At 40.6% G+C, this 26,924-nt stretch overlaps 1 protein-coding gene across 2 annotated transcripts in view; it reads left to right on the top strand.

Moving 5' to 3' along the window:
- The first annotated feature begins 6,499 nt into the window (after positions 1-6,499).
- Positions 6,500-26,924, top strand: part of LOC119651223 (polypyrimidine tract-binding protein 1) — a 602,545-nt gene continuing 582,120 nt past the window's right edge. For both annotated transcript variants that reach the window (XM_038054679.1, XM_038054678.1), the window contains exon 1: positions 6,500-7,630. In XM_038054679.1, coding sequence (XP_037910607.1) covers positions 7,623-7,630 — 8 coding nt within the window. In that variant the 5' untranslated portion in view covers positions 6,500-7,622. The remainder of the gene's footprint in view (positions 7,631-26,924) is intronic.

Here is a 26,924-nt window from a genome sequence, read left to right as displayed (position 1 = left end):
ACCTGAATATCGACGTAGATGGGAAAACATTAAAAGACTGACCGACTGAAACAACGATAGCTTTGAGAATTTCGACAAAGTTTTCACAGCGTACATAAGGAGTGAAGGTTTTCTTTTCAAACTCAATGACGCCTTCCGTGCTGATTTGACCAAGTGACGTTGCGGGGTTGAATGGATCATGCCATCTTTTTTCAAATACCTCTACTACCGTCATGATATTTACTTGACCTCTAACCGAGGCATGGATCTGGCCAATTGACCAACAGTGATGATTATTATTGCCATGATAGAAACCAAGCTGGAGGAATGTAAAACCCGCCTTTATGATGCAAGTGAATAGCTTGTTTGAATCCAAATTAATAATCGAAAACATTTCGGACGTGAGCCGTTTACGCAACGAAAAATTCAACGTTGTTTTGTAAATGAAAAAAGTATTTATAATAACGTCACTGGGGCAGTTGACTTCGCGGCATAGAGTTGAAATGAATAGATGTATGTATATGTACTTTTGAAATTTTGTTTATCATAATGAAAATTGGATTGTTTATCAACAACTTTTTTTGTGTTTTCCAATTTTGTTTTTTTTTTGTCTAAAAAAATAACAATAGCTAAAAATATTTGAGTAAATAATTTCGGTTTTAATACAATCTATCTTTTTATCTGTCTATTTGTCGGTAAGTGTGTATGCCTCTCCGGTTGTTTAGCTGAATATCCATGCACTTAGGCTCTGTCACTTATCCTTATCGAAAGCCTGCTACATTAGTCAATGCTATTGACAATCCAATTGCAATTACCCGTCCCGATATTGGGTAAACTGGACCTTTTTTACTAAGCGTACAAGATTATTTTTCTCTACTCTCATATAAGCCATCCAGCCTATTCAGAGTAATTCCACTCTATAAAATTTAGATATTAAGTCTAAATGAATTCTGTATTCCTGAACTATTTTTAAGGTGATCAAAGATTATTTAACGTGTTCCAGGCCATCGTTGTAAATCGCAATGTGCCTGCCTTTCAGCTGCTTGTCCATCATCCTGTTCTGTTTTTGAGTTTTTCCCAGTTTTCTCAACGCTTTAGGCTGACTTTATATTTCGTACTACGCATACGTATGGTTTAAGTTCTTGTAATATCTCAATATCATTTCAGTGAGAATGATGTTAATCTAATTTGTCTGAAGTTCTTCGGGTTCCAGGCTAGGTGCTCTATAGCCTCCCTTCGCATGTTATTCGGAAAGGATAGTATAGCAGCTCTTGCTTTTCCATTGTAGAAGCCTTTGAAAATAGTTGGCCTTTGATTTTCTGCTGCCAAATTAGGGGTATGCACTGACTCAACTGTAAGGTTTGCCAAAAGTACCATCCGGTTTCAAGAGAACCCAAATTAATCGACTTTTCCCGTTGAAGGGCTCTGCAACTTCTTAAAAGTTTTGTTATAAGACTGTTGGTAGTTTAGCCAGTCTTCCTTCTTGTCATTTTTACAAATGAAATTTAAGCCAACTGCTTGACATCTTTTAGAGTTCTTTCTTCTGTCATGGATCTCTAGTAATATGATGTCAGTCTATTCTCTAGTAATATGACTTGATCCATCTCTAGTAATATGATTTCAGCTTCCAGTTGCGGTGCCATCACCCTAACGAGCTGCACTGAAGTTCATTGACATGCGCTCAATCCGTTTTGTCGGAATCCGTTTTTGTATTACAGTTAGCCCGTTATATTTAAACTGATAACGGTGGGCTGATAGCGAGAGTTTGTCAAGACTCCGCTAGTCTCTAATTCATTTTAACATCTTTGAAGAGAAGATTAGCCCTAGTGATGAGACAGGCTGACTAAACCAAGTAGCTTCTCTCCAGAATGACACTTTTTACTACCCTGACCAAAGATGTTGAGGCTTCGCATCCCAACGTATTAAGGGGGTCATCCCGTGTGAAGGCCGTTTTTTTCCCGTTTTTTTAAAAATTTTTTGTGAACAACTGGATAAAGATACAAGTACCAATTTTTCATCATAGATTTACTAATATCTTGAGCATGCGTAGCATAGTTCATTATTGAAATACAGAGCAATTTATATACCCATCTCCATAAAAATATGTTTCTCTACTGCCACGCCAGAGAGCGCGGTGATCATCTTAAAGAAAAAAAGTAAAGGACGTTCTAACGTGCGGACTTAACTACAGTCCGCAAACTAGGATTATTAAAAAATATTAAAAACTAAATTTTTGGTGCGTTTTTAACATTTTTTTTTTTGAATTTTGGGGTTTTTTCAAGGTTTCTTTAATGAATAATAAAGACTACCAAATGAATCGCAATTATCCTAATTTGCGGATCGTAGAAATATGTTCTGAATAAGTCCTGAAAGTTTCAAAGAATCGCTGGATAGAATTTGGGTTATGGTGGTAGCCGATGTTCAATATGCAGTTTTGAGAAAAACGCATTTAAAAAGTAGAATGCGATTTTTAGCCATAAAACCTTAACTGTCCATTAATCTGCTATACCTAATCCATAAATGGAGGTTTCTTGAAGAAGCACATGTGCAGCCTTGGCTTCAATTCTTGTCCTTTTAGCGAAGTCATTCGAAAGTCATTCGGACCGATAAATACGAGCTTCATTGCGGCAATCGACATAAATCTGGCAAGTGACTTATCACGTATTTAACACTATAATTTCCAAACAACTCCGAATATCAAAACATCACTTTGCCCATATATTCTATACTATATTTAGATACAACCGATGCCAAAAGAAATTCGATTCCGCAAATCTGACACACGGGATGGCCCCCTTAAGAGTTCTTGACCACTTGATTCAACTTCAACTTCAACAATCCATTAGTTTCCTTAGTTCTTGCATTGGCGGAGGATAAGGAAAATCAAATGGTAGTTACGTAGAGGTTATTATGATTCTCTTCTTGCCAATAACAATCTAATTGGATCAGGGCCTTGAATCGTATGAGAGTACATCATTCAAGACCGTAATACTACACTACAGAACGGCAGTACACTCTAAGAGGCAATGTGGTCTGCATTGCGTTCGCTCGTGATTATTAGCCTGATTTGAGTCTGGTATTCATTCACAGCTGAGCTGACTGCTATTCGACATCCAGTCATAATACAAATTCCTCTGGAAATAATGAGAACCGCTACCTTCCACAGCAAGAACTTAGTGTTCTTATCACTGGAACATCAGAATGGGCAATAACATCTTATTTTAAGATGACTGTAGCAAGGTCATGCGCACAGAATTATCTCTGCACCATTGCTTCTAACACATTCAATCAATTCAATTCAATCAATCAATAGACTGTATGATCCATCCACTACTACTTTCGGTTTCATCACAACCGGTACTTGGGCCGTGGGCAGTTCTTTGGTCAAAATTATGCTGGGGTAAATACTCCACAGACTATTCACATACAACAATACTTATACAACAGTCTCAATTTGAAATGTTGAGATAACTGCCTCTCCAAAGTTTGGACAAAACAGCGAAGGCGAATCTGACGCCGGTAATGCATTCAGCGACATCAAGTTCAATGTTACGTTCGGCAGAATCAACTTATTGGGTATAAAAAATCCCTCAACGCCTTCAATGTTGTACTCAATAATGTGGATCGGAGAAATGTGATCATCCACCATACTTGGAATCATTTATCATTAGAACCTTAGTCCGACTTTGGTTAACTCATCCGTCAAAGTCCCCGTGACATTTGGTCATGGTCGATGAAAAAACGACCAGATGGTATCAGCGAACTCATGGTTGTCGCCGTACGGTTTCCTCATAAACAGAGGAAACTCATTAGACCCTACCTCGCCTACGAGCAGCGTGACCGAAGTGGTTACTACTACAAATGCTTTTTGAGGTGTTTGAGGAAAGATACGATGGTACACTGCACCCCTTAACGTCCTCAGGAAAAGGAAACATGGAGGACGTCACTCATCGACAAAACCCAACCTAGGTTTGACTAGGGCTTCAGATTCCTTTAAGATTTTATCTTGATGCAGCATGTGACATTTGGCCGCGTCGTACGTCGCTATGGTAGTAGCTATTAGTATCAAAATCCGAACCGAAATTGATGATGAAACAGGGTCTTAAATCCCGCACACCGGAAGTGTGTTGATGTGGTCATAGCGGAAGGATGCATAGTGGAAACTAACCTCCTCTGTATCGATCTAACTCTCTATGGGCTCTTTGGCACCTCCGAGCAGGAGGCAGCAACTCTGCAGGAATTGCGATGAACAATTCCGCAGGGAGATCACCGAGCCCGGTGCCTTTACTCTGTATGATCGTATTGAAGCATATTTGGAAGGGAAAGTCGTTTCCGGCCGGTAAAGTGGCTTGCTATTTCATCCACCACCGGTGGAACTTCACTGGATGTTGTACATTTGAGAATCGTAATGAAGTGATCCTTCCACCACACCAGCTGTTCATCATCGCGAATGATGATCCGAACGTCAACGTTTTTCTCGAACAATCGAAAGACCATCTGCAAACTATTTCGGGATGGAACACACGAAATCGTATTTGTTTACGGCAGTTTCTGCTTTCCTGACCAGCGCAATATTAAATTTCGCAGTATCGGAGTTCGAGTCTGTCACAGTCGCACCACTCGCAGTGATCGGAAGAGCCTACAATCCTTGACGTTCATCGTTTTGCCCTCACGATTCTGCAGCCAGCCAAGTTTTGTGACGTCACATCGGAACGTGGCCGGAGAGCCAAATAACGTCCAAGAAAAAAACATTTTTATGTCGACATCTATATTTTCAGGCTGACTATCTAAGATATCTATCAAACACAAGCCACCATCAGGTGATGATTTTTTCGAGGCCAATTCCAGCGTCCTAAATTTAATACTGATCGCAACTGTTCTCAAACAATGTCCTGCCAATGACGAAGCGGTGGAAGCTGCGATCATTATGACAGTGTTTTCTCACTGAGTTTACAAAAAACTATGTGTCCAACCAAAGGAATAACTATGGGTCTGAATTATTAAAATCTCGTGTATAATTTGAGTCCTTATCCCTCTCTACCGCCCCGAGCTCCCCATAAAAATTCAACAAATAAGGAGCATCTGCCTACGTTTCGGCCAGGAAACAGCTAGGTATGGCGACAGCTCCGTAGGTTGAACCTCATAACCACGTGGCGCTTGATAAAGGATGAGCTTGTGGATGCAATCCGCAACGAATTTTCCTCAAATAGCGCGCGTCCTCGTGCGCTTTCGAACCCGAAATGTACTTTTCATTTTTCGAAGTTCGTTCCTATATTTGGTGATTTTCTATAATATGCTGATTCTAGATTCCTGTCTGTCCGTACGAGCCCCAAATGCTTCGGATATTAGGCAGGTGGCTTTTTGTAAAAAGAGCACCCCCACACTCCCGAGCTTGGCGAGCCCAGAGCTAAGCATCTGCATTTGAGCTGCAGTCACGTACTGACAGACCAGATTCAATTTTCGCAGCTTTTCTAGGTTAATGTAAAGACGATGGTGCCTTGCTGGGGTGATGATGGCTACATTATTTCTTTCTTTCTTTTAGCATTTTACAAAAAGGCCCATAAATAAGGAATTAAATTCCAGTGAGAGAATATGGGCTATATACGATTTTTGAGTTAAGGATATACCGAATTATAACCGAAGCTAGCAAATCGTGTCAATATAGGTTGAGCCTTTTCATTGCGGTTTTCAGACGTCATATTTAAGAATTGATAAATTAGTCGCCGTTACATAAACGTTAAGATTGCCCGCATTTCTTCGGTCGCCGATTTCTTATCAAGCTCTTACCTTTTCTTCCCATGCCTGAAAACAACGAACAGCGCAACGCTTTCGATATGGGATATTACGATTATGAAGTGGTTATCCATGGAAATGACAGTGCCTAAATCCCGGAAAAAGCAATTTGAATTCTCCTTGAGAATGTTTCTCTTATATAGATGAGGAGCCAGACAGCGAAGATTTCGGGTCACTTCAAAATACGAAGAGTGCAAATTCAAAGCACTTTACTTAATTACAAACCTGAATCAATTGATCCCCAGAACAAATTACATGGAGCTCACCTAAAGACGTCACCCGAATACTCCACCAAGTATCAGTCTCAATTTATATTCATTCTATGACTTACTATATTACCAGCTATTCACTTCCAGGTGGCACGCGAATCCAGGACTATTTCGTACTTGAAACTCAGGATTGAAGTTGTCGTAGTCCCCGTATGCGCCCATTCCACCTTCCAACCCCCAAGCAACTGAAGTTCTTCTATTCACCCTCCATCGGATATAGTACCAAGAATAGGAGGGCCATTCATTTGGGGTTCCGGTCGCTTCAACTTTCCACGTGCGTCCCTATTTCCGCTGAAGTAATTTCGTGGTGCAACAGATACAAAACCCACACATGCGGGCGGCGAATGTTTTGCGCATGCTTGCAGATTCGTGCACGTATAGCGAACCGAAATTGGGGGTTGTATGTAGTGAAGGGCGCAACAGAGTGGTTTCTGTCAAAAAAATTATGTTCACCCTTGACCAGTCGGCGCGCTAGTAAAAAAGTTCGCATTGTTCGTGAGATAAGTGCAAGGAAAATTGACTTTTAATAGCAGCTAATTGGGTGTGTTTTCCCAAATGTGTGGTGAACCCTTTGCCATTCCAAAGGAGTGTCGGTTAGATGGTTTGTCGCAACGGCAGAGTCCTTGAGAAAAACGGTTTTCGCACGGTATCCGGCGTAAAAGCGAAGTGTTTTGAATACCGCCTCAGTCGATTTCAGGTAAAGTGTTCAAGGACCGGTGATAGTATTAACATTCTGTTAGTTAATTCGCGGAGATCTTCTAATCTAACTGAATTTTGCTAGCAACCCCCAACGGAAAAAAAACAAAACGGTGTGCCATATATCATAGATATTCGCCATATTGCTGAAGTCGACCACTTGTTAGACAACACATACGTCTTAGCAGATACATTCGCATTAATCCACCCCTCTCGTCAGGTGCACAGGGTTGAAAACAATCATTCTTCCTGCGAGCCCCCAGCGAGCGCGAGTCACTGCCAAGCCCATGATTTGCCGGGACATGTACCCAAAAGACTGTTGGCAGTGAGTCTGTGTGGAGCTTCGTCACGTGTGTGGGAGTGTGAAGAAGCAACAAGCAGATATATTAGTGGGCTGATGTCCTTTTTGTTTGCACCCCGATGACAGTAGTGCGGTTGCCTTTTATTTTCGATTTTTTTTTCGGCTGTAAATCTATTGTTTGCTCGACAACGCGAGTCTTTGTGAGTGTTGTTCGCCTACCGTAACGCGACATCGTGTGGACTTTTTGAGTTCTCCCTTTCTTTTGCGTTCTTGTTTTCCGCTGTCGATATCAACCGACAGATAAACCACTACTTCCTGTTGGGGGTGAACAAGGGATTGGCATTGTCACCTGACATCATATCAGAACAATCATATCGATGGAATTAGTGGATTTATTGGTCAGTTCGAAAGGAATTGGTGTCCTCCGAATTTCAAACTGTTGATAGATTGCCGTCGCAGTTTTCATACACGTGCATCATTGTTATTTTTATAGACCGCTGTCGGCAAGAGGGACAATAGTCAGTGATCCGTGTCTGTGTGTGTGTATTGTTACAATACGACTTCTGACTTGCGTCACACAGAGAATGCTCGGGTAAGTATCCACAAAGAAGTTCAGATCATCCAGATAACCCAAATACCTTCTAACGGAGCTCTAGGTCCTTCATATCCGATTCGGATTCCAAAAATAGAGCAAACTATCACAAACTTCTTCTGTACTCAACCCCATAGAGCTGGAAGGGCGGCAGATGAAAACCAGCTAGCAAACTTCTCAACTGCTTTTGTATGCAGGAAATACTTTTTACTTCCCCGGCGTATATTATTGACACAACAAAGCAATTTTTTATCCCGAATCTGTCATACTCTCTAGGTCTAGACATTTGAAATGTATACACACATATACAGTTAGAGGAAAGCCAGAACTGTGGACAGCTGCATTGGAAAACTGACAAAGATAAACCAACTCGAAAATGAGAAGTGGGTCAACGTATATCCTGGGTTGGACAGTTACAGGCCAGTACAATGGAACCGGCAACAGCGAGAGGAAATAGATATCAAAAACCGAAAAAGTGCCATGAGGATAAGGAAACGGGAATACATACTATTCTGTTATGTCCAAAGAGTGGAAGGGTGAATTCAAATACAAATGCTCACCTGTAGAGATTGTCGTAATTACTGCGCCTCTAAGGACCAATTGTTTGGTTGTTAAATTATCATGAGCCACGCGAAGCTAATCGTTCCAGATTGCTGCGTTAATTGCAGTTTAGTTTTCTCTTCGGGGAGGGAGAAATGAAATGTTTGAGAATTGAAAGAAGTGAAAACATGATATTTGTATTTGCACCCCTCCTGGACAGTAGGGACTAAATGAAATATGTATATGACGTACAAGCAAAATAGGTTAGATTGGTCTTGTGAGTAGAAAATCAAAATCTAGATTTTCATTGGTCATTGGCTTATTGGTAACCCTAGCCCCTCTAACGATTAGTCTAAACTAAGCACTCCGGAGTTTAAGTTAGTGCAGATGAATAAATTTTCAACCTGGGATCATCTCATCCTCTGAAGAAATATCATACCGTTCCATTTTAATCCAAGCAAGTATAGTAGGGGTGAGTAATCTCATAGCCGTCATATAGTACTGTTTTGTATGGAAGGTTAGTCTATTCATGTAATTAATGTTGTGGTTTACCACAGTCAATGATGTTACTGGTGTATTGTATCGGCTTTAGTCATAAATCTCGGTTTCCCTGGCTAAAGCTCAAACGAGCCTCCTTTGCTGACTATGAGTTGAAAATCGCTATCGGTATTATCAGCTCGATGTGTCAATATCAGCAGCGTATGTCATCACTTAGGTGGGTTTGATTAGTACCGGCCTGATCGCGTACTCGCTGGATTAAACGGTGTTTGGGCGGACCCATTTCTCTACTTAAGGCCTGGTGTATGGCAATATAAAGTTTCCAACACCTTTTACGCTTCTGGTTATCCGCACGGAATAAATATTTTAATCTAACCTTGGTGTTCGATAGTTATTTCTTTGCATATGGCTTCAATTTTCTTTCGATAACTGATATTACGTACAGAATAATGAGTTATATGTGTAATTGTCCCAGCGGAGTTTATTTCTTTTTTTATATGTCAGACAAATGGAACTTTGCTGCCAGTCTTAAACTAGTTGATTTTAAAGAAATGGAAAGCTTTAAAAGTCACTGGCCTAGACATGTCAGTGTATGAAATTCTTATCCACTGAAATCAACCGCGACACCCTCCCTCATCGCTTTTAAGTATTTGATGGCCTGTTTGGAAATGATGGTATGATTCCCAAATTTAATGAGGCCGATTTTTTTTGACTGTACTTGATGATGTCCTCATCCTCTCTAAGCAAGCTTCAACAGCACTAACTTCGTATGAGTATAACTCAAAATCTTTCAAATGCTGCGCGGCTATAATCAATGCAATGTCATTGACGGAACCCACTATCGTGGTTTCCTTCGAAATCGAAAGATTAGATACACCAGCCCTGTGAGTTGGGGGTTAAGAATACACTCAAAGTTTTCCGTGCTTGTCGTAAGAGGCGTAAATTTGTGGGCTATTGACATATAAAGTTTGAAGTTTTACTGATACCGAATCGACAACAACGTCGGATAGGAACTGACTTCACGGCTACGAGCTTTGGTTATTGAAAACAGACTGTGAATGCTCCATCAAAATGTTCGCTTTCTCCGACTTGACCGGGAATTCCAACGATATAAGCTGGACATTCTGGGCCCAAGTAAAGGGATCCTGGAGAGTACTTCTCTCTTTCTTATGGCAATGTTTTTTTGTAGTCTGAAAATCCAAGTGACAGGAGATGCGAATCCGGTGTCGGGTTGCTTTTGCCGGCTACCACAAGGCGTGCTCTCTTGACTTGGCATCTGGTTTCTGACAGACCTCTAGCTTCAAGATTTCGGCCCGAATTAATGAGCATCACAAGTCTACTATGCTACACGCCAACGCAGACTTCCGTTCTAGTTTAGAAGTATGATTTCGACGAGGAATTACACGCAGTTCAGGGAAGACTTCCAAAAGGTGACTTTGTGATCGTGGTGGCTGATCTGAATACCAAGATGAACTCTAACAACACGTTGCTTGGGCATGTTATGGGGGAACGCGGGCTTGGCGACCGTAACTATAATGGCAAAAGGTTTGTAAATTTCTATAACTTCCACCGCCCCGCACCTCTTTTGAGCACACAACCTGCCATAAGGTCAGTTGGGTTCCAACTGACCGAAACTGTATGAGCAGTCAGATCGACGACTTCAGCAGTAGATTTAGGAGTTATGTCCTGGATGTGCGTAACAAGACAGCGCGTTAACATGGACCTCGAAAAGGATCATCATCACTTACGTTCTAGTGCGTATTGCGTCCACCACTTCTCGTAGGGTTGGAGAACTGCAACGCCACAAGCTAAAAATCGGCTGCTGGTATGATCTAGCTGTCGCTCGACAGTGACAGAGTCTATCTTGCTGATCGGAGGAAAGACACACTGAGTAACCCGCCAAAGAATATCATTAATATTGAGCTTCCATCAAAAGTCCTCTTTGGGTCGCAGGTCGCCGGCCTCGTCCGGAAAGTGCGTTATAATATATGGCTGCCTGTGGAATCGTGGAAGCGGATCGATCAATGGAAGCGGTTGAAGTATACCGCATCACGACAAAACTTGCATGTGGTTGCAAATCTTTCTATGGTCCTGTGAAGGACGTCAATGGTCGATTTCTCATTCATGATGGCGAGCAACTAAAAAGATGGAAGCAATACTTCACCACCTTAACCGTATCACATCCGGTGGTTCCTCCTCCTGTGGATAAAATGACTAGCCATCGTAGCACCTCCAAACTGAAGAGAAATCGTTTCGCCGTCAATGCGCTCAAACTGAAGAAAGCCGCTGGGCTTCTCCTCGCAGAGTTATTTATCACTGCGCCTGCAGTTACTGCAGATCTGCTTCTATTCGTACGAAAATCTTGGGAATCCGAGACTTTTCCATAGAGTTGAAGAAGGGGATGATCCTTTTGATTATGATAATTATAGGGGTGTATTTGTGCTCCTTGTCGTCGCAAAGGTAATAGCTACAATAATCCTGGAGCGCATCAAAGATCATATCGAAAGCTTGATACACAGAAAAAAACCTGTTTTCCTCTCCGGATCCCGCTGCACTGACTACATCAACATCCTACGGATCATTTTGGTGCAGTGTGCGAAGTTTAGATCTTCGCTGCAGATACTATTCACTGATTTCGAAAAAGCTGTCGATAGGGTGAACAGGGAGTACTCTAAGCAGGAGGAGGAAACTAATAGTCGTTATCAAAGCCACATCTGATAGCGCAAAATTTCATGCGTTCCACCGAGGCAAAATTTCAATTTCAAAGTCCGCCAGGGTTGCATCCTGTCACCGATATTAATTCTTCTTGCTATCAGCGTAGTAGCTCATGGAAAGTGAACTCCCCTGTTACCCAAAGCCTTCGTGAACACGTGCCTGCGTAGTATCATTGGAGTGCGCTGACCTGACACTATCTCAAATGAAGAATTTGGTCGGTGCACAGGCTTGCCACTCATACTTATTGTGATCAGAAGGCAGAAGTGGCACATTAAGAAGGGTAGACAATGGCATAGCTGGCGACTGAAAGGCATTTCAGTGTAGATGTGGTTGACGCGCTATACCCACCAAGGGGTGAATGGCAACCATAGATATTGTACATGATGCTCCGCAGTAGTTGCGTTAGTATGGAGTTGTATAGTACGCGGAGATAGTTGTGTATGGCTCGTCGAACCTCCTCTTCGGTAACATCCGCAAAATTCATGCCAAGACTAGTGGCGTTCCCAATATTCTTTGGCTTCCGTTACCGAAAACTATGCTGTCTGGACGCTCCATTAGAATTCGTTGAGTGAACTAAACAAAACTTCGCTGGATCCTTGCGTACGTTGCAGTCTAGACACCTTTGGAGTGACTTTCGCCATACCGTCCCAACCGACTGCATACGACAGAAAGCGTCTGCTTTACAGTGTTCTGAATTTCAAATAAGGGAGTCTCACTGCGGATGGCACAGTTCCTGTATACCCCTGTTCCTGTGCACTTCATTCGTCACTCGTCTGCTGGCATTGTCAGTGCTGATTTGAATCAACTTAGCATTGTCTTGCCTTAGTGAGTCACGTTGACGTTCCAAACAAGTTTTCGGTCACTCAAATTAATAACACGAAAGCGCATTTCTGACCGTACATTCCGACAGCCAGAACTGCACAACAATACACAAGTGATTGTAGTTGCATCAATGACATGGCAGCGCAAAGTCGAGATGCAGGCGAGCGACGCTTCCGGTCATTATGACCCCTAGACGTCAAACCGCCCCACGACTAGCGGTTTCCGACCGTGCTGTCCATTGCGGGACCTGGACCCAGTCACAAAGTCAGACAACTCCCTCCGATTATCTGTACCGAACGTTAAGGTCCTCCTTCTTCCCAATTTTGGATTTGCATTTTATACCTAACTGTTCGGTGTGGCGATACCTTCCTCAGCGAGTAATCTGCACGATTGCAAAGTTCCCGCACTTTCCTTACCTACCCTCTGAGACGCTGCGATGGCCCACAGCTATTCAAACTGAATCTATCTATCTCTCCACCTTTGAGAACCTTGCTTGAGACCAGAAGTAATAAAATAAGAATTTATTGTGATGTGTTTATTAGCTCATTGCAGAGGTGATAAGCAAAAAAAAAAGAATTAAATGATTTCGTAATAAATAAAGTTTGTTTATTTGTGATCTATGTGAGCTATCTTGCTAGGCCGGATAGCCCCATACGCCCAGAACATCATTGGCTTCACTCCATTCAAATCAGCAACAGATCAGATTTTCTCTTTGCGCCAAGCAATGGAAAAACTTTTGGAATATGTTCATTAGTTATATTTTCATCGACTTTAAAGCCGCCAGCCACAGTCCAGAGAGAATTCGGTATCCCGACGAAATTGATAAGACTGACTAGCCTGACCCTGACCAATGTGCGAGGCCAGATGAAAGCAACGGGATCACTTTCGAGAGCATTCAACATCAACAACGGTCTAAGAAAACGGGATTCCCTATCATGCGTCCTCTTTAACCTGGCCCTCGAGAAAGTGATTCGTGATACAGATGCCAATGCAGGCATCATCCAAGTCCACCCAACTACTGCACTACGCTGAGGATATTAGCAATATGGGATGAACAACCCGAGATGGGAAGTCTACCTTCATCCAGATCGAGCAGGCGGCGCGAGATCTTGGGCTGCGCATTAATGAAGGCAAAACGAAGTACATGGTTGTAATGTCAGTGCCAAAAACCAAACAATGAACAACATCGAATCGCACTGGCCAAAAGAAAACAATAAAGATAGGAGACTGCAACTTTGAGAAATGATAACCGATAAAAGCTATGACGTCCAAATCCGTGCATGGTTGTTGGCTGCAAACAGAGCCTATTTCAGCTTACAAAAACTGATTCGCTCGAAACGTCTCACCATAGGGTAATGCTCTCAATATACAAGACTATGATCTTGATAGTCCTTATATTTTAGTCGAAGACTTGTGTTCTTAGCAAAAAAAACTGTGAACTCTTGACCGCGTTCGAGGGAAGAATCCTCAGAATAATTTTTGGTCCCCTACATGAGGATACACGATTCCGTAGTCAACATTACGAGGAAATCTATGAGCGATACCACGGTTACGGTGAGCCGGTTACCTAATCCGTATGGACGAGGATGATCGAACTCGGAAAGCCTATGGTTGAAAAAGAAAACGAGGCAGACCCTGACTGAGATGGAGCTATGGCGTAGGTCAGAAGACCAGACAGCTTTTAGGGATATCGAATTGATGAACCTCGGTGCAAAATTAGGATGTCTGGAGTTCCTTACTAAGATAGTCGCGTTTAAAGTTTCAAGTTTATGTTTTCCATTTTGAAAATTAACGTATTTTTTTACATTTAGATTTAAATTTTCAAATGTACGCTTCCTACGCTGGAGCCGTGAGGTAGTGCGTTCGGAGCTAGTGTTCCGATTGTTATGAAATTTGGTGAGAATATTTTTGAAACAATGTATTTAAAAAATATGCAATAAATATTTTTTTTTATTTATGCGAGAGATTCTATAGTGGTTGAGGTTACTCTGAGGCCATTTTAAATTCGGAGCACTTGCTGCTTCAGCCCATATGCCTGCCAGCAAGCCTCAGATGTTCAAATATATCAATAGGACAAATTGGACGCCAAAAATCTTTAATTATTTTCGGGGATTATTTTTAATTAATTCAGTCTGTAGCTGGCTGTAGACTGACCAGCCTGGTTCCTACACCGGCCCTGTGGTTGTCATCCTGCTACCACCAGGTAGGAGGGTTACTCAGGCGGATGAGTTTCGATTTGCTCAGTCATGTCAAGTTGTGATGCACTACTTTGGTGTGAAGCTCGGGTGAATCTCCGCTAAGCGCCTCCACACTACAGTGCGTTTACACTCTCACTGGATCTCTCCAGCTATAAAATGAGATTTTTTTTTTTATCCCTCTGAATACTTTTCATATTTCGTCGCAAGTCAGATCAGGATCACCTTGCTTAATACAATATATCTGCGAAAGACATACTGCTGGTGCTCAAGACAATTATCTCAGGGCTAATTTTCATTTTCTCCTCATTTTCCTTAACCTTTTTGACTCATCCTTGAATAACCTGTCAAATTTCTGGGGTGCGCGTTCACTCTCTGGAAGGCACTTGCTCTTTGGTTCAGAGTTAGCGACACACCTTTTGGTTTTGGGTTGGTTGCTAAATTATCTTCTTCTTTTCCTCGTACTGTTTTGTTGATCCGCGCTTTGTGGTTTTTCTTTGAATCTTTGTCTTGCTTCCACGACACGGGTGGGAAGTAAATTGCATATTTGAATCAAAGAGTTACTTATCCGAAAACGATACTCGAGAGTTTACTAATCCACTATTCCTAATAGCAAGTTAAAGTGACTACTTTTTCCTACAATTTTTTTTTCCTTAATCATCATATACATAATGTCAATATTACATTAATGTGAATAGTATGGCATAATGCATATATGCTAGGAACTAAAAGCTAGGTACGACAAAAAACGTCGTCCTTCCATGTATTTTTACCTAAAAACACAGAATACTTAAAGAATCGAGCTTCCCATTTCTAATTTACTTGAATGTGCATACATTCCTCAACAATGTTAATCGACCAACTTATGCGACAATTCCAGCGGTGCTAATCCAAAATTCTAAGTTAAAGCGAAATAAACTGATGCGAATCTTTAAAAATAAATAACAGTTTCGTGCACAGCAGAAGCAACTCATCAGACGCCGCCTCGCCTCTAACTTGGGGGCAGTGTTACCCAAATATATACTAATTTTGTTTGCCTCTTGTATGCAATCGGCCTTGGCCGGCTTAGGCCTAAACGGTTTTTATCTTGAATATAATTCATACTCATGTCGAACTTTGAATTGCATATAAGGGAGTAAACGCCACTACTTCGGTCACACAGCTCGCAGGGCAGAGGTGGGGTAGCGTCGGATGAGTAGACTCTACTCTGGACGAAACTGTTGCCCTTTTTTTGTATAAATTTGGGTTCTAGCCGGAATAAAGTGGTCGCTACGCCAGAACCAAAGGATAAAAATTTCTTTCTAATTAGCCCAATCCGTCATCAAATAGATGGCGGACTCAGGACTGTATCACATCCTTAAGCACAAACTTTGATGTGATCCTGGAAAACGCTCCTCTCCATGTACCCAATTGCAGACCTGAATCCACTATAAGATTAGTGCTAACAGAATCTACAAGGTACTTGAGCAAGCGATGGGAAGAAAGTGTCTTGGGTACTGTAACAGCAACGAAGTACTATTCGAGCACAAAACAGGTAATTCCCGATGGATATATATCTACTTCTCCGCTGAGTCAAACTCCCTGGATAAATAGATCAGAATTAGGATAAGGAGGGGAAGAGAGACTGAAGACAAATAGCAACAAAACTATGATAATCTGAACAACCTTTAAAATTTTCCGGCCTGCGACATTGTATATCTATCCTCTAACACGAGAGATGAACGATCTTTGGATGTAATGCAACTCTAAAGTTCTTCATTATAATGATCAGCAAATGTACCATTATTGACTTCGGCCGGATTAAACTGTAAATGTAGATGTTCACCAATATAAAATTGAGGTTGATTCTTGTAAATTTTCTCTCGATGGAACTATAGGGCGGCGGCACTTTAAAACCGACCACCAGTTTTCGTCAATATCGCGTCGGCGTATGAACTTCGCACGCATTCAGAAGGAGTTATAAGCGCATTAGGAAAGAACAGCAGCTCCATTGCTAGTACTTTCATGCGGTGGAGTCAACTATCGCAGGATTACCGATAAGTATGTCGCCCTAGAAATACATAATCTATAGCAAGTGAGGCAACGTATCTTAAACAAGTCGGGAAACCGGAAGCTGGACGCTTCAGGTATGAAAGGTTTTGTGTATTTCTTTTATAAAAACATTGGATTCTGCGTTTGTCCCATTAGGACGTAGCACGTAGTATATGCAAATATTATGAGAGAATATCCACTTTTAAGTGATATTGACACTCAAAGTCTTGAATTTGCAAAGAAGTGACAACTTTCAACTATTATAGCTTTCCTAGTGCGATTTTCACCAGGATCATGCTCTATATCATAGACTACATTACTCCGAAATTTCGTGGTCCTTGGATGAACTTAAAGGCGGTTCAGCAGCCAATAACTGAAAATTATAATAATATATTATTATTAACTTTATTTGAAAAGACATCAGTATGGAGGGTATTTCGGAGCCTAGGCACCATATAGTGGCAGCCTCTTGATTTTTTTCAGATTTTTCGGTTGAGTAGTTTCTGAGAATGGGTCCGTTAAAAAAATGATAACATTCAACCCCTCCCAACCTTTCCAACAAACGTCAAAATTAAGACCGGCTTCGGAAAGTACTAATCGAGACCTTTCATTTAATCATATGACTATATTTGGTGAAAAAAAATTTACACCCCACTTTGCATGTATGGGGACCCCCCCTTAAATTTAACGTAGAATAATGTAACTCACGGTGTGCATGAGCGTTCATAATTCCCATGTTTTCACCAAATTTGGTGTCAATCGCTATAACCGACTCCGAGAAAAATGCCTGTGACCGACAGACAGGCAGTAAACCGACTTTAGTAAGGTTTTGTTTTACACAAAACCTTAAAAACCCCCAGGTATGGCGCATATATGAAGTTTAGTGACTGCCTGACTATGCGCCACATACCGGCTGTATATACGTACATATGTAACAGTTACGAATGATTTGTATTAAATAATCAATGATGAAACAACATACATACATTCGTTAGTTAAATAAACCTGTTGTCACTTCCTGAACTATGGGATGAATACTACAGCAATTTCCTGCATTCCGTTATTACCAGTGAAAGCCACCAGTTGTAATACCACCCAGCCCCAACAACAACCCCTAGCCATTGAAAGCCTTTACCTAATTAACGACCATCTCATCCGATCAAAAGCCTTTTCCCTCTTCTGCATATTTTCTTTTCATCACGCAGACTTCCATATAACTTGCCTCGTCCTGATTGACACAGAAAACTAGATTGATTCGGACAATTCCCACAGGTAAGCAACCGTATAAAAAACCAAGTCAGAGTAGAATGATATGGAACAATAAATGAAACACTTCCACGGACGATACGTATATGAGCCTAACATAGGAATAAATCGGATGCGAACCAGGACAGAATACTACGGTTGGGATTCTGTTGCTCGGATACTTTTATCATGCATGCATTTTCTTCTTTCAATTGAACCAACGGATAGTGGTAGGGGTCGTGCGCCCTGAGCAAAGGAAGTAAAACATGACGCAGTACAGGGGAGCTAGCACAGCATGAATCACCCTCCTTCGTCCCGAAGCTCAGGAGCAGTACATTTGCTGCTGGGTCGAGTTAAAGTGAACTCGGAAGAAGGTCATGCGGGTGGAAATCTCCCAGTGTGACGTGAATTCCGACCCGTTTGTCGTGTGTACGTCGTTTGTTGGCTCGCTTGACACAATAAATATGTAACATAGACGAGCCTGATGCCATCAATGCCATACCCAGCCAGAACCCCTGGTTCGTTCAGGAACCACCATCAAAGGACGGTGTCAATAGCTCAGCATGAAACCCTTTGATTAGATCATTCAGTTTATGAGTTTTGGTCTGAATTTTTAACGAGCATGAATCTGTCAAGGGACAAATTCGTTTCTGCCCTGTGCAACCCAATGAACAGAGCAAGACGGTGGACGAATGGCTACCAAAGTTTCATCAATAATTTCAAGAACCGTCCACCTAAACTGGCATTCTTATTAGAAGTCGTCCAGTGAACCCCCCGTTGACGATGGTCGTCGTCGGCGTCGTCTTCATGTCGCTTTCCTGCTGTTTGCTTCTCAATGTTCATGGATTCACACCTGAAACTCACCAGGAATATATTTAATTAGGCGTCCTTGGAATATTCCGAGGAACATTCGCTTGCGGAATAGGTAGGAGGGTTGAATATGATTTTTCTAGTACATCTATTTATAATAGTTGCATGGCGCTGATGAACTAGACGTATAAAAAATACGGTATGAGCTAGTTATTTGCCATATATTGTCCCAAAGATACGTAGTTGCCTTTGACATTTTCTCCCTTGACAATTGATTGATCAATCTATTGAAATTCACACTTAATGACAAAGACGTGTAATTTCATTTCTTTTCTTTTTGGATTGAAACTTTTAACTGTTCTTTGATATAAATATAACTTTTATAAAAGGCGAAAAGCGCAATTCTCACGAGTGCATACAGTCAACTAACTAAAAAGATGAACAGTTTTGGCAATTCATTTTCAAGTCAAATATCTCGAAAGTTCGATGATATTTTTCACTAAATTCTTGAGAAAAAGAAACAATATTGTTTATGAGCGTTTTTTATAATTATTTTTATATTATTACTTATTATATTTTAATATTTATTTCCGAGTTATCACAATCTCGGCAAATGCCTAATTTTACCTAATACTAGCACTAAGTGCCAAGCATTTAGGCTCGGATGATCCTACCTACTTAAAAACTAAAGGGGCGCTAGTGATGGTGGCCGATAGTAGGTCAATGGGAGAATCCGTCGAGTACACCCCGCAACATCGAGCACGTATGTAGAATGATATACTTCTGCATGGTTTGAACCAGACTATGCGAAAGTCCCAGGTCTGCCTCGGTCATAGCTTCAATGTGGAGATAACCAATGCGATGGTGCAATAAGGGGCGGTAAGATGTTCCCGCCCCGCCATTATTTCGTAATAGCAGCGGATTATGAAGTGCTTCGTTTCTTCAGTCCATGTCATCCACTGCCTACGCGAACCTGCTGAAGTGATCGCCACAGCAGCAGGCGGAGGTATGCTCATGGTCGTCGTGGCGCCTAGACGTCGAACCGCCCCACGACTAACGGGCTTGGGACCGGCTACGGCGGAGTTTATTTATTATTATTTCGAAAAGGCACAAAATTTAACGTCCTTTTCCCAAGCAATGGGAAGCAGTTTCAGTCATGGGTTCGCAATCCGATGAAAAGACTGTGCTGATATTTGTGTGACTGATGTCTTTCTAATATGTGAGGCAGACGCAGACATTTGTCCGCATATGTTTGCCTAAGACATTCATTTGTACTAGAGAGACAATCGTCTGACACGGACACAGACATTTGGCTGTCTGATGTCGGAAACAGCACAGATATTGATATGTCTGTTGTCTGAGACAGCGGGGGAAGTTCGCTTACGCAGACATAAGACAATAATAGTGTTTTCAATATGTATACATCGCAATATTCTGTCGTTTCGTGTCGCGTCGTTCCCAGTGGGCGTTAGCAAAACTGTCGTGTCGTGTTGTTTCCAGTGGGGGCGCTCCTTTCCGCTCCGGTGATCCAATTTACTTAACAAGACTAGTGGTTGGTGGTGGCGTCCGTTGTTGGATTAATGGGAAGAACCGTCAGGAAACATACTTTCAGATAGTAAGCCTGTCTGGGAGCCTCAGGACATTTAGAGAAGCCCTGAGGGATTTATATACACTGTCGGTAGCTGACAAATCCCTCCTTCCATTTCAACAAAAAAATCCTCAGCAAACTGCCATCTCCGACAAATTGAAATCGAAAAATGGCTACCAGAAACAATACATGTGTGGTCATTGCCTTCGACTTCCAGTCATCGATCCGCTCCTGGTTCAACGCAACGGATTGGAACATCGATCGCTCAAATTGAGTGTAGTCAGCCTGCAATGTGCCTTACAAATAATCGCATGCAACAGACTGCCCTGCTTTTTTCTGTGATAATTAGCGCACAAGGAGTCAACTTGATGGTGATGCTATGTCGCAGCCTCGACCATGCCCTTGTCTGATGCCTGATGTCATGAACTAGGTCCGACCACCCCCTTGCTCAACTACAGAATATGAGTGATGCATTCGAAAATTGGACATAGTAGTTCATAACCGCCGCTGGAAGCTTTTCACATCGATTTTCGGGGTTTCTTGAGGAAGGAAATCTGCCTCCTTCACTGCTTGAATGTGGAGGCCAGCAATGCTATGTCTGGTTCGCACAAAGCAGATTACCTACTAAAATGATGTTTCGCGCATTTCTACTCCGAAATGTTAATATCGAACGCACTGACAAAATGATATGCCTTTTGTTCTGCCTGTGTATATATATATATATATATGCAAAAACTGGGGATTTTCTTCAGGTACTAAAAGAATTGAATCAATCTGATGATAGGGTTGTCTGTGCACTTTGAATGTGTGGAACACCATAGTTTGCAATATTCGTCGCTCCAAACGATGCCATCTGAAAGCAAGCATTATATTTCCAAATGTACTGTGAAAAGTGTTAAAATTGTAGAGTAGCTCCAGCAAAAAAAAGTTAAAAGTGGCTCAGGCAATGGTGGAAAGTTGACCTCGCCAATGAAACAACACACACTCTATAGCCATTAGATCAATGCACTCGATCGATGCACTTTTTAAATGTAGTCTTTATAGCATCTGAATGCGGTTTTATTTGGATCGGTTCTCAATGTTGATCAAGCCTGTCATGAGCGCTCAGCTTCACGACCTATGTTGTTGACTTAGGAAATTGCAGTAGCTCCGAAAATAGGTACTTTCTTCGAAGATTCGTAATTCGTGCACAATGTTCTGGAGATGAAACATATCAAGCAAGCTCTTGAAGAGGAAGCTCAAACTCGTAGGTCGCCAAATCGTGCATTTCCGTTTTCTGACATTTCAACAACTCTTGAAATGCGTTAGAAGCTCTGGTACGGTCATAGTTTCGGCGTGGGTCTAATTTTTTTCCTGTTTCAGCAGGTTTTGAAGTCAAAGGGCTGATTCGTTCTTTTTCCAGTCCCGAGTTTCGTTCTTCAGATATGTCAGCAGCTCTGCTGGCTGACAGTCGCCGTGCATGCCTGGTTGATTCTAAAGCTGAAATTGGCTGGTGGCATCTTCAATAATTTCCAAAATTTATTGTCTCTTCAATTGTAGCCATTATTTATCATGAAGACTAGTTGAGAAGTGTATAAGCCTCATCTAGATGCAAGTGACATCAACGTGGATTGGTCCAAAATATTTTCCATTGAAAAATGCATATATACTCCAATTTTCTTCGCGGTCGGATAAATGGTGTAAAGTTTATCTGTAGCGCCATCTAATGGCGAATTATGACAACTTATATAGGGTTAAAACCTTCCCCATTAAAAAATATAAATAGATAATAATTTTCATGGTGATCGGTTGAACGGGTTCGGAATCTGTCAGTCACAAACGGTATACCAACATCCATTTTTATATAATATATTAGATACCAACTGACCAGGTGTACTGGTGACTGCACCCGATAACCTCCTCAATATCCGGAATAGTATCGTGGTGCCTGCTTTAATTAATTAATTTAATTTAAATAATTCACTCAGCATTTGCTTTGTTCTTTTGTTTCCGTCCGAAAATCGCACAGGTAAGGTGATCTGAAAAGCTCCATTGGCACCTCGCGTAAATTGCATGCTGAGCAAGTTTCGAGTAGCTTTCGCTATACCATCGTAGCCATCTGCATACGAAGAAATAGTTTGCTTGAGACCTTGTCTAGAGTTTCAATTCCAGGTGTTTCAGTGAAGGTGAAATAGTTTTGGCAACTCTCTGTGCCTTACTTTCTTCGTCGGCTGATATTACCAGTTCTGATTTGATTCAGCCTAGCAATGCCCTCTCGTAATAGGTCGCACTAATGTACCAGACGAATTTTGCATGTGCTCACTCAAACAAATAACACGAAGGCGATATATCAGTGCTTAGTCGAGACGACCTCACCATCGATTTGAGATAGAAGTTGTTGGATATACATAAAGCCAGGTATTCCCAGACTGATGTAAAAGATCCCGTATCAAAAATTCTATACACGCTTTTTGGAATTTGGCACAAAAATCTCCGGTGATTTCGGCCGGACGTCGTCCGCACTGCAGCGTAATGTTAATGCTGCGACCTTTCCCACCATCGACTTTTGTTCACCAGTTTCCGCAATAACCTCAGGTCAAAGACATTGCCTGATGATTGCCTGGATTGTGTCATTGCGATTTATACAGCTGTACTGGTCTACAAACTCACATGTGCGTATTGCGGGAAACGCTCCGTGAATCTTTGGTGCAATAAAGTGCAATAAGCTGCTATTTTTGCTCCACCATTATTATCCCGTAATCATCCACTTCATGTGCTGTCTACGCTGAAGCAATCAACAAATCAGATCACCCTCGTCTTTTATCCCTACGGGACCTTAAGTTTCTTCTCTTCCTCATTTTATGGAAGTACAATTTCTACCTAACTGCCAAGTCTGGTGATAGCTTCTTCAATACTACAAAATTTCTTGAATGGCCAAAGCCGTTCAAACTAGCAAAAGTTATATAGCGCCGATGTGCGCCACACCCCTCTCCCCTGGAATTTATTTTTCGAAATAACCACGGAAATCAGTCAAATGGTCGATTCCAAGCAAAAAATGTTTAGTGAAAATTTTTTCGTGCAAGTAGTAGTTTTCGAGTTATTCATGTTTTTCAACGGTTTTTCGCCAATGACTGGAAAATCATGCATTTCATGTAGAAATGATATTAAACACGTATGAAGTATATTAAATAACAAAAACAAAAAAATAGATCGTTTCATTTTTTTGTTGGTATAATATGGACGGAGTTATGACTCTTCAAATGTAAATTCGTAATTTCCAAAACAAAGTAATACTTTCAAGATCAAATAACAGAAAATCAATAACTTTCAGTGGAAATGGATCAAGAGCTTCCAAATGCTTTTAAAGTGAAATATAGTAGAAGTCGGTGGGATAAATAATAACGGCACCATGATCAAAATAATATAATAACCTGAAATTTTGATATAAAAATCAATAAACACAAAACCTGATTTTCACATATAAATTGAAAGTAAATCGAATTCTTTGATAGTTTACTGTATTTAACCCCTTGCAATAAATTCTGAAAATTTTGTGGATACAGACTTTCAAAAAAATGTAATTAACCCCATTTTCTTTCTTTTTATTTTTCCAAAGAGAGGAAAGCCATATGTTTGTACTTAGCATTTTTGCACTTTGCATCTTTTTATTTTTTGAGATATTTAAAAAAAAATTTTTAAAATTATTTTTTCGTTTTAAAATAAAAAATTTTTGGGCTTAATCACTATTCCTACCTAAAACGTTTTCTGTGAATGAAGCGTTAGTGCAACACAAGAACCATCATATATTTTTTTGTTATCAGCGGGTGTTGGTGGAGTGCAGGTTGAAAAGTGTTTGTCGCGTCAGTACGGAAGTTCGGTACTTCAGGTATGGAGGGTTATTTTTATACACGTACCCCAAACTTCGATTTATACACAGCTCGCAGTGTAAATGTGTTCATTATGTTCAATATACAATTCAATATGATACCCATGTTATCTCTCAGGGAGTAGTAATATGACGCGAGAGGGGTACCTACTATAAATTTGTTAATAATGATAGAATTTCAACCAAATTTTCCAGTGTTGTGCTCCATGTTTAAGTCTGCATTACAATTATGTTTCTGTGCTGAACTTAGGGGGGAAACCACATTAGAAGGCCTTTTATCACGCACTTTTTGACATGTTTTTTAGTGGGAAAAGTTAATTGGAATTCAATCTAATTTTAACATTATATTAGTCATATTCCCAAGAATTTCTGAGATTTTTTTAAAAAGTTAAGCCAAAAATAAAAAAGCCGGAATAATATTCCACTGAAAGTCGTGACTAGAGTTCTCCAGCTCCAGGACGTGGAGCGATCCCAATTTTTTCCAGAAGCCAAAAAGCTTTTAATTTTACATTAATAACTCATTTTCTAAGAATATGAAAATAATGAAAATCAAAAATTTTGCAGCTATTGTAAAACCAATTTTAAATTTTCACCACTTTTTTTTCAAAAAATACGCAGAAAAAAGAACCATTAAAAATATGATTTTGTCCCAAATATTAGTTCATATTCTTCGTAACTTTATGTGATCGTGATCGATTCATTATTTTTTTAGCTAGAATTCCCACAAATCTGAAAACCGTCATTTTGAGAAAAGTTCATTCCAAAACAAAAAATTGTTTGAAAAATTCCCTTTCGGATATGAAGAGATTTATCACTCTTAATTACGGACAAAATATGATTAAAACAAAACCAAATACACCAATACAAAGGACTGACCCCAAGTATTTATGAATACATTATTTACACAATGCTACAATATTTCGTAAGGACATAAGGCGAATACCTCCTGGTCGGTAAAACCTGGACCTGTACCCAAAAATTATCCCCTTCAAAGCCAGTAAAATCTAAAGGACCACGAATTTCGCTTTGAAATTTCTAGTTAAGAAGGTCATCCCGTGTGAAGGCCGTTTTTTTGGCTTTTTTTAGAAATTTTTTGTGCAGAACTGGAGAAAGATGCAAATACGAATTTTTCACCATAGATTTATTAATATCTTGAGCGTGTATAGTAATTTCTCCAGCCCGATCACATAGTTCGTTATTGAAATACGGAGCAATTTATACACCCATCTCCAAAATAAGGGGTTTTTTCTGCTGCCACGCTAGAGGGCGCTCCGATCATCTTAGAGAAAAAAAGTAAACGGCATTTTAACATACAGACTTAACTACAGGCTGCAAACTAGGATTATTAAAAAATATCAAAAACTAAATTTTTGGTGCCTGTTAAACTTTTTTTTTGAATTTTCATGTTTTTTTGTGGATCGCAATTATCCTAGTTTGCGGACCGTAGAAATATGTTCTGAATAAGTGGTGAAAATTTCAAAGAATTTCGTTGAATAGATTTTGGGCTACGGTGGCAGCCGATTATCAACATGCGGTTTCGAGAAAAACGCATTTAAAAAGTAGAATGCGATTTTTAGCCATAAAACCTTAACTGACCATTAATCTGCTATACTTAATCCATAATCCTTAGGTTTCTTGAAGAAACACATGTACGGCCGTGACTTCAATTCTTCTTTTAGTGAAGTCATTCGAAAGTCATTCGAACCGATAAATACCAGCTTTATTACGGCGATCGACATAAATCTGGCATGTGACTTATCACGTGTTTAACATTATAATTTCCGAACGACTCCGAATATCAAAAAATCACTTTCATATTCTCAGTTGGATAGTTGGATCCTTAGTTCTTTGTTTTTCCTTAAATAGTTCTTTCTTTTGTTTATAGCCCCTGCACTCCACCCTTCACAACCAAAACTAAAACTTGCTTCGGAAAGTACTACTATATTCGGTGAAAAAAACTCACAATGGTAGGTCAGAAACAATGCAAAGTCACACGGCTCAAGATGAGGATTCCAGAAAGTGGAGAGTTTTTTATAGTTTACCGAATTATTGACTCTTGATAATTCAGGGTACCTAATTAGCTCAGTTGCCCCTAGTTAGCAAAAACTAATAAGTCAAAAGATTGTCGTCGCAAAACTTAAAATCCTCAGTTGTTTCGTTATTGTACATGTAGTATCCGCTCTGTTTCGTTATGCAAATTGAATCAATATTAATCGAAAAGTCATATTTTAGTTGGATACAATACCGCAAATTCCAAATTCAGCTGGGAAGTGAAACATATTGCATTATCCAATGCGTATGACATGGCTTCCCAGAATTTCACATTTATCTTTTTCCAGTATGACAGACCGCAGAAGAACATGCATAAATATGAATAATGCACTAGAAATCCCCCGAAAGAGGGAGGCTGACTGTTTGCCTTCTATGTGTTGATGTTCATAAAGCGCTGGCAGCACTTAGGTCCTTTTATCAAATATTCATAGATAAATAAGCAAACAAACAAATAAACAAACTGACATTTTCGCAGTAGAAATATCATCAAATAGAATTAATTAACACCATACCAGCCATCACTAGTCTCTGGAAGCCATCATTGCGAATGTACAGTTCCAGTGGCCTAAGCACCCAACTGTCGGGGTTGAACCAACCCTGCCGCACTGAATTTGTGTCACCTGGCAAATGTTGCTGTGGTGGCGCTAGAAATTAAATGGTAAAAGCAATATTTGATAGATTTATGACCTAATGTAGGTGAATTCGGCTGTTCTGTCTGAATGAGGGTAATCATCGAAGAGTCATTTTGGGGTGCTTTGTATACGCATAAGTACGAAACCCAATTACGGTGATTTCTAATTGCAGGCTACAAGGCTTGGGGATTGAAATTACTCTATCTACACATGAGTCCAATGTGGTTCGCTTCAACATGCTGGCAGCGGTGGATATTACGAGTAGCCACTCGAAGTTATGTATGTTCTTATCGCGCCTGTA

This window comes from Hermetia illucens, chromosome 3 (genome assembly GCF_905115235.1).
Source record: "Hermetia illucens chromosome 3, iHerIll2.2.curated.20191125, whole genome shotgun sequence".
In the NCBI taxonomy this organism is placed as follows: domain Eukaryota; kingdom Metazoa; phylum Arthropoda; class Insecta; order Diptera; family Stratiomyidae; genus Hermetia; species Hermetia illucens.
Note: the sequence above shows the minus strand (reverse complement) of the source record. Positions and strands in the feature narration are given on the sequence as shown.